The 12,420-nt window shown below is 39.5% G+C and overlaps 1 protein-coding gene across 1 annotated transcript in view; it reads right to left on the bottom strand.

The window, feature by feature from the left end:
* The window catches only part of LOC149302996 (solute carrier organic anion transporter family member 4C1-like), a 38,977-nt gene extending 28,613 nt beyond the window's left edge, over positions 1-10,364 (bottom strand). Inside the window, exon 1 of the mRNA XM_089481737.1 lies at positions 9,959-10,364. Within this exon, the coding sequence (XP_089337863.1) occupies positions 9,959-10,364 (406 nt within the window). The remainder of the gene's footprint in view (positions 1-9,958) is intronic.
* Between the last annotated feature and the right edge of the window lie 2,056 nt (positions 10,365-12,420).

Genomic DNA, 12,420 nt, shown 5'->3' with positions numbered 1-12,420 from the left:
ACTATGTGAACAATTGTTTGTTAATAAAAGCTACGATTGAGAAAAATATTTTGTTTTTATTTCCTTTTTTTTTCAACCTGCCCCCCCCAGTTATGCACATCTGCCCCCTGGCTTGCCCCTCTGCCCCAGAAATGCCTTTTAACCCTCTAAATGCCACTGTTCCCCATGATATGCCTTTTAACCCTCTATATGCCACTGTGCCCCATGATATGCCTTTTGACCCCCTATGTGCCCCTCTGCCTCCAGAAATGCCTTATACCCCTATATGCCACTCTGGCATTTAGGGGGTTAAAAGGCATATTATGGGGCAGAGTGGCATATAGGGAGGTATAGGGCATTTCAGGAGGCAGAGTGGCGTATAGGGGGTTAAAGGGCATTTCTGGCGGCAGAGTGGCATTAAGGGGGTTAAAAGGCATTTCACAGAGCACTATGCTTCCAGAAATGCCTTATGCCCCCCATTTAACACTCCCTCCCTCCTCCAAACTTACCGGTGCTTCTGAGTCCCCCGGTGCTTAGTCCGGGCAGCGTGTAGAGCTCTACGCGATTCGCGTAGACAACGTCCACTCTACGCGAATCGCGTAGAGCTCTACACGCTGCCCGGACTAAGCACCATATATAGATATATATATATACACACACTGTACACATGTTGTACAGGGCTGTTGTTGTGTTTTATAGTTATTTATATAAAAGTATTGTGGTTTGTGGTTATACTGATGTCCCAAGGAAAAAATATTGTTGTCCTTGAGTATAAATGACTATATAAAGTAATGTAGGTTAGCAATGACAAAAGACCTGGAGGTCGCCATTGTTGTCAGTTGTGACTTTCTCTTCTTAAACACAGTGCTGAGCTGATGCTTTATGGCAATGCTAAAGTTAATAACTTTAATTAGTCACAGGGTCATTAAGATTAATGAGTGATTAAGTATGGGTCATTATCTTGCTTCCCATAGACAGTATGGTAAGGTGGGCAGGGATAAGAGAGCTAGGACATATGCAAATGTCTAATATACAGCTGCTTTAATGCAATATATGATGCAAAAACAACAAGTGTTTAAAAAAGGAAATACAATGATTGTGTTTAGTATAAAATGACCTTTTTTTTTACTTTCTAATTAACAATGTTAAGAGTTATTTTTTCTGCTTTCTTTTTTGTGGGGAGCGGTCAGAGGAGTAGTCCGCACAGGGTGCCTGAACACCTAAGGCCGGCCTTGCTCATTTGTGTATTTTCTTGTACCTGTAATAAAAGCTTGGAACTTTTCATTTACATTTTACTAACTCCCCAAATGTGAAACGGACAATGCTGTGGTGAGCGTCTGTGTTTTCTTGCACATAGCTTACATATTGTGAAAATACAAACAAAAAAAGTACAAGTGCAAATGTAAGTATTTCTGAATGTAGAACTCTACATATTTGGCATTTCAGAAATGCAATGAGTGGTTGGAAACATTTTTTTTTTACTTTCTAGATGTTGTAAGAAAAAGTGTGGTGCAGTCATCGAGGGAAGATGCATTAGGCCTGCTTTGGTAAAGTGCAGCCTGTTTTTTTTCCAGTTATCCCATTTGTGGCTGTTTCTCAATTGTACCTTTTGTGACAATGGCTGCTCTAACATTTCTGCTTTGTTTGTATTTAGCTGTAATTGTCTTCTTTCTCATTTACTGTACTCATACAAATGTTATATTGATTTTTTTCAGGACAAGAAGGTCTTTCTTTAGATACCATTAGACACACATTGTAATTCAGGTAAGACTTTACAGCTTCTGGTATATATTACTGCCAAGCAACACCCCAATCTGTGTTCAGCAACACCTCTTGAGTACAGTGATACCACCCATGCATAGTTTTATTGGGTTGTCTGGGGGCTAAAAGGCCACATTTAGGAGGTGTCCATTTTTCTATTTTGGGATTTTTACATAATGTCCTATTTAGGATATCTTTGGAACCGATCTATTCAATTTACCCCATCAAACCACATATCTTTGAAAACTAGACACCTCAGTGTATTTCAAGTGATGATATTTGAACTCTTTCCATGCACTAATTCTATCACTGGCCTTTGTCAAAATTTGTGGTAGTAATTTATTTATACAAAATAATACCTAATTGAATTGGCCTGTTTCAAAGATGTCCCAAATAAGACATGTGTAGCATGCTACTACAACAAACTTTGGTCTGGTGGTAAAGCTGCTGATGCACATCAAAGTATGTGCAAATAATGCAATGAGTCTCCCTGTAGTCTCCCATCAGCATCCTGGATAACCCCAAAGTGGGCTCAAATGGTCTAATAACGAGCTGTAGGTTCCATCCTCAAAGTGTTTCAAAGTTTTTTATATTCTCAGCTTCTTCAGAAGGAATAATATATCCATGATACATTTGTATGTCCGTCACTGGGAGCGTCTATTTCTTATAAGCAGAGAAATCTAGAAACACTAAAGTGAACCAGATTTCTCTGTTCTCTAACTATTTTTTTCTCAGCCCTTATTTTCTTGATTGTGTGATTAAAGCTTAGTTAAATTTGACAGTGGTGATTTCATTAGATCCTCTAACAAGCCTTTTTCCTGGCACATTCAGCCTAATGGAGTGTTCAAGATGCAGACCACTGGGAGATATCTTCAATTGGAGACATTGGTATCCCTAGACCATGAAATATGAAAGCTGGATTATGCACTGTTGGGTACAAATAAGGGGTTAATGTGTCTACAATCTTCAATCTCCTGTCACTCAACCACTGGATTATCCAATCAAATATTTTTACATCCAAACCAAAAGAATGCGTTGTATGTATATGTTTTCTATGAAGGACGGTGTAAAATGCCTTACTGAAATCTACATAGGCTATACCAGGGGTAGGCAACCTTCGGCTCTCCAGGTGTTGTGGACTACATCTCCCTTGATGCTTTGCCAGCATTATGACTGTAAGAGCATTATGGGAGATGTAGTCCACAACACCTGGAGAGCCGAAGGTTGCCTACCCCTGGGCTATACCAACTGCTGCTCCCTGGTCTCTTGCTTTAGTCACTCAATCAAAAAATATAAGTTAGTTTGACAAGATTTCTCTGTAGTTAACCCATGCTGTTTTTGATCATACAAGCCATTGCCAAGCTAAGGTAAAACTTACTGGTCTGTAGTTGGCTGAGTATTCCCTGCTACTTCTTTGTGAATTACTAACTTCCAGTCTTCTAGAACGACTCCTGTAAGCAGGCCCGGACTGGGACAAAAAATAGGCCCGGGCATTTAAGCCCGAGCAGCCCATATTTATTTATTTATTGTTAAAGCCCACCCTTCATGTACCATCTTTGCATTTACTCATTCACACAAATCATGAACACATTCATTAATGCAGTCTCACAAATCATTCAAGCAATTCATCCACACATGAATTCATTAATTGTCATACGCATTCACACAATTCATCCACACATTTATTCATTCTCATACGCATTCACACTACCCCCTCTCCCCATCTAATCTGCCCCTTCTCACTATGTTCCCCCTTTTCACTATGTACCCCTTTTCACTATGTACCCCCTCTCACTATCTATCCCCTCTCCCCATTTCTCACTATCTAACCCCCCTCTGCCCCTTCTCACTGCACCCCCCTCCCTCACCCTACTTACCTTGTTGCCGGAGCAAGCAGCAACTGCGGCCGGGCCCGCGGCAGGACTGGACTGACTGGGCCTATGCGGCCTCTACGGCCAGGGCTTACATTAAAACATCAGGGTTTTGTTTTTTTTACTTTATTTAACATCCTCCATGTTAAATAAAGTTAACAAAAACTTTATTTAACATGGAGGATGTTAAATAAAGTAAAAAAAAACCCCGATGTTTTAATTTAAACCCTGTGCGGCCGCACACCCGTAAGGCCGGCCCTTGTGGGGGCTTCCCGACCCCTTAGAGTGGCGGACCCGGTCGCAGTTGCGGCGGGCTTAAAGGGCAGGTGCCCCTTATGCCCTGCGTTAATGCGGCAGTAGAGGCCGCATAGGCCCAGTCAGTTCGGTCCTGACTGGGCCTATTTTAAGGTAGGGGCCTGGAGCTGCAGCTCCATCAGCCCCTAAGTCAATCCGGCCCACCGGGCAAATGCCCGGTTTGCCCGATGGCCAGTCCGGGCCTGCCTGTCAGTAATGACTGGTTAAATAAGTCTGTTAGGAGTTTTGCTCTGGAGCTATTTAAATAACTTCGGGTGCATCCCAACGGGTCCCATGGAATTGTCTGTTTCTACTTTGGAGAGTACACGTAGAACTTCCCTCTGTAAGCACTTACAAATGTGGCTTTCCTGCGTCTGTCTGCTCTTTCGACAGCAGGGGCGTCGGCAACATGTTATAGAAGCCTCCTTCTCCATCTTTCTCCTGATCATGCTGCTGAGGTAGCCGGGCACCACAGTACTCGCTCGCTACCTTCTCTGCATAACCGGCCTAATGGTAGACGGAATCCGGACCTACTCTACAGTGCTACAGTGCTACACGTGATAATTTATCACCCTAGATAACCACATTTTCATCCTGAACTGTTTATTTTAATGTTGGACTTCAGTATTACTCTGCCTTTTGTTGGTGTAACATTCCTGCGTTGCTCCAGTGACTTTTTATGATATTGATTTTTGACCTGGCTTGTTCTGACCGAGTCTTCACCTCTGTCCAGAAGACTTCGCTGCTATTGGTCCCAGCAACCAGACTTCTCCGGCCTTGCTCTTTTGTCTCTGCACCAGGGATTCCACCTACTTTACTGTTACACTTCCTCTGTAAACACACTTGTTTTACATGTCACTCTACTTCTCTTTGCTAACTGGGGTCCCTCACCTTCACCTTCCTCTGTAAAAACAGAACAGAAGTATTTATTTAAGCAGTCCGCTATATATTTATCCTCATTTATATAACTTTCTTCAATTATCTTTAGTTTAATTATTCCTGGTTTATGTTTTTCATTTTCACTAATATAGATCTAAAAAACGGCTTTATCACCCTCTTCTGTAAACTTGGCAATTTTCTCCTCCGTGTTTGTTTTGGCGCATCTAATATTGTGTTTTGCCTCCCTTAACTTAACTTTATATTTATATCTTCCTCATTTTGAGGATGTTTATAGTTCCTGAAAGCTACCTTTTTTAACATATGTGTCACAACTCACATCTGTACTACAGTGGTTTAGTTTTTTTTCTTCCAGTCTTTCTAACTTGTTTAATGCAATGTTCTGTTACCTTTAGCAGAACATCTCTTAAATAGTTCCATCTCTCCTGGACTCGTCTAAAGACGTCCAGACCATCACAGACTCACCTACAAATATTCCTATTTTACAAAAATCAGCCTTTCTTAAATCTAAAACCTTAATTTTAGTGCAGTACAACTTATCTTGTATTCATATTAATGAATGAACAGACTGATGATCGTTGGAGCCCAAACACCAACAATGACATCTGAAATAAGGTCTCCATTTGGAAATACTAAATCCAGAATACCCTCTTTCCTTGTTGGCTCATCAACAAAATGCCTAAGATAAAGTCCTTGTACAGAATTTAGGATGTCTCTACTCCTGGCTGACCTAGCCGTTTGTTTTTTCTAGTCTAGATCAGGGAGATAAAAGACCTTCAAAATAATAACCGATATGCGGCTTTTGTAAGGATTTGGCGCCTTTTGTGACATAAATATTTACATGATTATGCCCTGCGTCATGTGCAATGCAATAAGCGCTGTGCTCCAACCTGCAGTAAGCTTCCAGGCTGCAAGAACTAGATTCTCAAATAGCAGAGAATCATGGGTAGATGAGGGAAATATAGAAATAAATGTTATGTTACTATTTATCGAGTTTTTGTTACACATGTTACAAACATAGGACTATAACAAAAATATATTAAAGTATGATGGGAGTTCTCTTATGGAATAAGAGGCATAAGAGTGATTTTAGTGCAAAGTTTGAGTGGTCATGTTCTAATAGAAACTAACAGAATTTTCCTGCTGACATTCTATTTCTTTGGTATAGTGATAGGACCACTTTTGCCAACTTTTCATCAGAATTACTTTTTATTCATAACCCCAACGACTTGAGAACAATGCTGATAAATAGATGTACTTTTGCATAACGTTTGTTGTTGTCTGTTTCAACATTTTCTTTTTAGAAAATACAATGTTTGTACTAGCTGTATAGTGTCTTTTTTTGTGTGTGTTTAGGTCTAGGGTCCTAGCCCAAGACACTAAAATGCAGGGGGAAAAAATCATCAGCCGTCCCCTACAATTCTGTACAAGTCATATGCTGCCTCGCTTTAATGGTAGCACCCCGGTTTGGAGTAATATCAGGTAATCATCCAAGTTCAATTAAATGTATAGGCCATTTTAGTGACCAAAAATCATTAAAAGAAAAAAATATAATTTCTTTAGCATGTTACGGTCATCCCTATTAAAGAAAGCATACATCTGGTAAATGTTTTATTGGCTAACTGAAGTATAATGGATTACAAGCTTTCAAGACTACCTAGTTCTCTTTTTCAGGCATATCCTTTAGTTAGCCAATAAAACTATCATCTTTACCAAATTTGCTCTTTTTAGGACTAACACGCTACAACTCTATACCTTTGTCAACATAAAAGATACAACTCATATTAAAAGGACACTCCAGTCATTATATGCACTTTAATTCATATGATAGATGTGTGTCCTTTATATTTTCATAATCTCCATACAGAATACCTCATAGCATTTGTCCCTTTGCCCAACCCCCCCGCTATTTTCTGTGGGTTCTGCTAAGCATATCTTCCAGCATGAAATCCACTCACCACCATTCAGCTCCAGTGGTTCAGACTACTGTGCACATATGTTGAAAGCGCTCTCATTGATTTTAGTTGGGGTACTTTCCTGCCACTCAATGGAAAATTGTTGGACCGCAGAGGAAGAGTTGCAGTTTATACCACATGTAAGTGCTTTATTTTTTTCTTTGTTTTTTTTTTAAAGAATATATATTTAAATACTCTAACACTACTTGAATAAGCATTCTTCATTAGAGGGGCTGTCAGGGACACTAAACTGCCCCTTAAAACACAATTACATTTGGACAGCAGGTAAACATCCCTGCTCAGTATTTATGAAATATATCTCTATATATTCTATATATTCGCACAATTAGAAGATAAATTGGGATGCTAAAATACATTGTTTCTGTTACAGTTTAACAATATATATAAACAGTATATATTGTAATATAATTAGAGAATATGCACTCTGACATCCTCTTGACAGGTTGGCACATGTGGATCTTGTCTGATGAGATGAGAATAATAACAGTAACTTTTGACTTGATAAAGGGAAGTTGATACTCTCCAGGGGCTCATTAAAATAGGGATAAAAAGGTATTATTTTATATTGCAGTGCTCATTTTTGTTCAATATCCTATCACAAATGCAGTGCCCACAACCCTGTATTTGCAATATACAGTTACAAATGTCGTTATAGAAGTATGACAAAAATGTAGGAAGTGCTTTAAATTACACCACAACAGTTTGCTTAACAGAATTACTTAGTATTTCCTGTGGTTCACTATATCTAACAGGGACATCTATATGAACAGAAGCCCAGGGATAGTACAGCATACACTGACAGCAGTAACAGTGGCAATACCTTAACCCCTTGACTGCTAGCAGTCCCAGTCAGGTGCTAAAGACGGCACCATGCCGTCGCTAGCACTCTCCTACCTTTATGGAGGTCTGTGGACCCCCATCACGACCTACTCCAGCGATCTGCCCCTCACACTGAAGGGCATCACCGGGGCCACCCGATCCGGCCGGTGACGGCACGCGTAATGACGCGATGACGTCACCGCGCAACTTTATTAATAACTGACAACTGTCAGTTAAAGCGGTATGGGGGCATGCTGCTTAGATGCCTGTATCTCAGGCACCTAAGCAGCTACAGACCCCCAACATATACCATTGGAAAGGTAATAAAAATATTAAGTAAAAAAAATAAAAATTTACAAAAAAAGTAAAAAAAATTATTTGGGGGTCTCTAAAGGCAGATAAATAAAGATCAAAATTGCCTAGAGACTCCCAAATTAAATTATCTAAACATAAACTAGTTTAACTTAAAAAAAAAAAAAAGTTTAAGTATTCTAGCTAAATAATCACTGTGGTAGCCAATGTTATCACGGTGATCATATAGCTATGAAAAGTCACATTCCCTTTTTAAAAATGGCCGATACTAAATTTTAACCCCATGATCCCTTTGATCATGGGGTTAAATTTAGCCAATGGTAGAGGGAGACAATTTTTGAAATCCTGATGAACTGCAAATATTAAAATCAGCCATTTAGCCTGTGTGGTACGTGAGTAACCATCTCATCCCTGGAGCTCCTTGCATTTTTACTGCAAAACTTATTTTTGCTGTAAAAGTGATTTTTTTTCTCCCTTTACCATCATTTCATTGGGATTGTAAGGGGAAAGAATGGTGTGTGTGCATCTGTGAGTGAATGTGTGGAAAGTATGGTGTGTGCTTCTGCGAGTGAATGGAGATATGAAAGGCGTGTGAATGGTCAGTAATTAGGGTTGAAGCCTTGACGTGGCATTACTGCTCACGTAAGAAGTTAAATTATGGCACAAAAAGTACATATTTGCAAAAACTACACCCCTTGGCGCATCAAATGAGGGCCTGCATGTGTTTCTAGTACAAACCTGGAGTGCGCAAGACACAAATGAACATGTCGCTATGGTTAGAAAAAACATATTTTCTAGCCAAAGTGACATATTCCATCATTATTTGTGCACTCAACTCTTGTCCTATAAATACATGTAGCCCCTCATTTGAAGCGCCAAGGGGTGTAGTTTCTTGAAATGTGTACTTTATGTACCCTAATTTAACTTCCCAGATGTCTAGATCTCTTTAACTTCAGATATGGAAGATTGGAGAATCTTGTCAAAAATTGTCTTAAAGCATTTAGGGGTGATGCTTGCAATTAGACAGCTCTAGACAGCTGGAAAGTTAAATTATGGTACATAAAGTATACATTTTCAGAAACTACACCCCTTGGCGCATCAAATGAGGGGCTGCATGTATTCGTAGCACAGGACTGGAGTGCGCAAGACATAAATGAACTTGGCGCTTTTAACTAAATTTTTTTTTTATTTTTATAAGTGTGATATTCATTTATTTGTTGTGCACGTCAGATTTGTGATACAAATACAAATAAGACCTCATTTGCTGCAGCTGGGGGTGTAGTTTCTAAAAATATATAGTTTTGTTGGCATATTTTAACATCCCAGGCAGCTAGAGCTGTTTAGTTGACGGCAGCCATGCATTAAATTTAAAGATGTATTTTGTGATAGTCTAATAAATGTAACTTTTAGCAATAAAATATGAGAAAAACACAGTCTACTGTTCTCAATTTCTGTTTATTTTAGACCGGTTACCTACTACAAATATTTAGCAGCACAGCTTTTGATATTAGAGTTTAGAAAAATAAAATTACAAACTAGTTTTTATTGAGTCGGAAGTGAAAAATTACACTTTTTTCCCATTTTTGGCTATATTTTGCAAACCTAATGAGACATACACATATAAAAATGGTATATTTGGAATCTGCTGGGTGTGCTGAAAAAAAAAATATGGTTTGTATAGTTTATTCCTAAGAAATTTACTTCTAAACGCGTTTAAACGTGAGATGCACCAAAATGCCGAAAACCAGCTTAGCACCAGGGTGGGAAATGGCTTAGCAGCCAAGGGGTTAAACTAGTGTGTTCTGACACATTGATGCTACTGTTCTGTTTGTTTACATCTATACATGGGGAGGGTTACTGGAAATTAACCCTGTGGCTGCCATACCTTAAACTTCCCGGCACCTAAAGGGTGTAGGATTTCGTGCACTTCTATTGGGACTGTCACAAAGTTGTCCCACTAAATCTTTTTGTTTTGTAAATAATTAGTATATACATTTGATTACAGAAATATTGTTTGTATACAAATAAAAAGGGAATAATAATACTCACCTTGCATAACGGCAAGGAGGCTGTACATCACTAAATACCCCTTAGGGTTGTTACAGTATTGGAGGCAGCTTGGAATAAAGCTGCCCCATCCGCATGGACCTTCTTGGAACTCCTCCAGATCTTCCATAGGAAGTTGGTCGCTCTTTGGCCATTCTGAAGGTGGAGGCTGTGTTGTGCCATTGCTCTTCTCGATGTGCTGCAGTCCCACTTCCCCAGCAGTAGTGAAGCTTGGGTTATCGATGCCTTCATCCATTGCATATGCCTGACAGTTCAAGCTCTCAGGAGGATTGAGAAGCTTCTTTAAGTGCTGGTGTAGAAAATCTGACTGCTTATCTGTGCATGGCTGAGATGTTCCTCTCTTGCTGCTTGACAAGTGAAGCAATACAAGATCATCCCCTTCAGACATTTGTTGAGTCACTAGAAGGTGGGGTCACTTTTTAAAAAAGTTTTCTTGGCTGTACATTTAGGGGTGAACTCTCCTGCCAAAGCAGGTAACTCCTCTCTCCTTCCTTTCTCTCCCCCCTCTCTCTCTGCTTTCTCTCCCTGCCTTCCCCAATGAGTTTTGATCACGTGATTGTCTTTGAGACAACACCTACTGTACCTGCCTGTCTGTCCCTATCTGCTATCATTCTGTACTGATAACACACATCCTTGGATAGACAGTAACTAACCCTCCACCTATTATGGACTACAACTCCCATCATGCTCAGTAAAACAAAAGAAGTACCCTATTGCTTTGATAAGCACCAAACTTTTTGAATAATGTGTTGTGTATAAAAACATTTAGGGCTTAAAACTGCAAATCCCCTCCTGTTTCAATCTGTTTATATAAATTTTACACCTTAATGATTTCAAATAAAAAAAGTCTTGAAACCTATAGTTCTGAATTGTTTATGAGATTACAAAAAACAACTAATTATTAGTTTGTATTCATATTACCCAAGCAGAAAGTGGAAAGGTGTCTTCTGCTTTACCATAAAGGTGTATTCTGTATGCCAGACTTTCTCTAAAGATACAAATATCTACCTAATGTAATTAAGCAAATTACTGTTTAACTAGCTTAACTGATACTCTGGCATACTTTTAACCATGTGAACATTTTATTGCAATTCGACTCTGTTAAAAATCTTTCCTCTTGATTTATACACTACATTTATTAGGTGCTTCTAACCTAAAACCATATACAAAGACATTTAACCCTTGAGTATCACACCTCTGACACTGAACATTTTTTTATGTGAACGATAAACCTGTCAATCCGGAACTGGTACTCAAAACAGGAAAATCACTGTTCACACTGCAATTCTGCATATTTCTTTGTCATACATAAAACTGGAGCAACCAACTCAATAAGGCTATAATATCAATATAGATAGTAGACACCGGCTTAATTGTGCGGGTCGGATAGATAATACGAAACATAGAAATGTAGAATGTGACAGCAGATAATAACCATCAGCCAGACAAGTGGGACAAGTGATCATTAAAGAGGCAGATAAGTGGGACAAGTGGTGTCAGGAGTAACCCAGGCCCCCTATACTGGCAGCCCCAGTCACAGTTGTAAACCCTGCACCCATGATCGTTATGCCCATGGGGACAATCTAGTCTAAAAGTACTTAGTACTTTGTCTTAAATCCAGGATAGTTTTATGCCTATCGTATGCATGTTTAAATTCCCTCACTACGTTGGAGGGGGGGCAACAGGGCAATTGCCCCCCTCCCCCGATATAGACAGAGGCATACTGCTGAGGCTTGACAGGGTAAGTGTGTTGCGTTTGTGTTTGCCTGGGTATGTATGTTAGTGTGTGTCTGCCTGGGTGTGTTAGTGTGTGTGTCTGCCTGGGTGCATCAGTGTGTGTCTGCCTGGGTATTTTAGTGTGTGTCTGCCTGGATATGTTGGTGTGTCTAGGTATGTAAGTTTGTCTGGGTATGTGTGTCTCTGCCTTGGCATTTTAGTGTGGCTGAGTATGTGTGTTAGTGTCTTTCTGGGGATGTTAGTGTCTCCCTGGATATGTTAGTGTGTCTGGATATGTAAGTGTGTCTCAGTATATTAGTGTGTGTGTGTGACTGGGTATTTTAATATGTGCCTGTCTGTATGTTACTGTCTGCCTGAGTATGTATATGTGTCTGGGTATGTTAGTGTGTGTCTGGGTGTGTTAGAATGTGTCTGCCTGAGCATGTTAGTGTGGTGTGGGCATGTTAGTTTGTGTTTGAGTGGATATGTATGTGTGTGTCTGCCTGGGTATGTGTGAGTGTGTTTGGGTATGTATGTTAGTGTCAGTTTTGGTATATATGTTAGTGTATGCATGTGTGTGTTTGTGTCTAGGTATGTTAGTATGCAAACATGTATATCTATGTATGGTATTGAAAATGTGTGTATGTTAGTGTGTAAGCATGTGTCTTTGTATATGTTAGTGAAAGTGTATCAGTGTGTGTGTATGTTATTGTGTGTGTATGTATAAA

Source organism: Sceloporus occidentalis, unplaced genomic scaffold (assembly GCF_023333645.1).
Source record: "Sceloporus occidentalis isolate IW3139 unplaced genomic scaffold, rSceOcc1.0.p SCAF_16, whole genome shotgun sequence".
NCBI lineage: Eukaryota > Metazoa > Chordata > Lepidosauria > Squamata > Phrynosomatidae > Sceloporus > Sceloporus occidentalis.
This window is presented reverse-complemented; position numbering and strand designations above follow the sequence as displayed.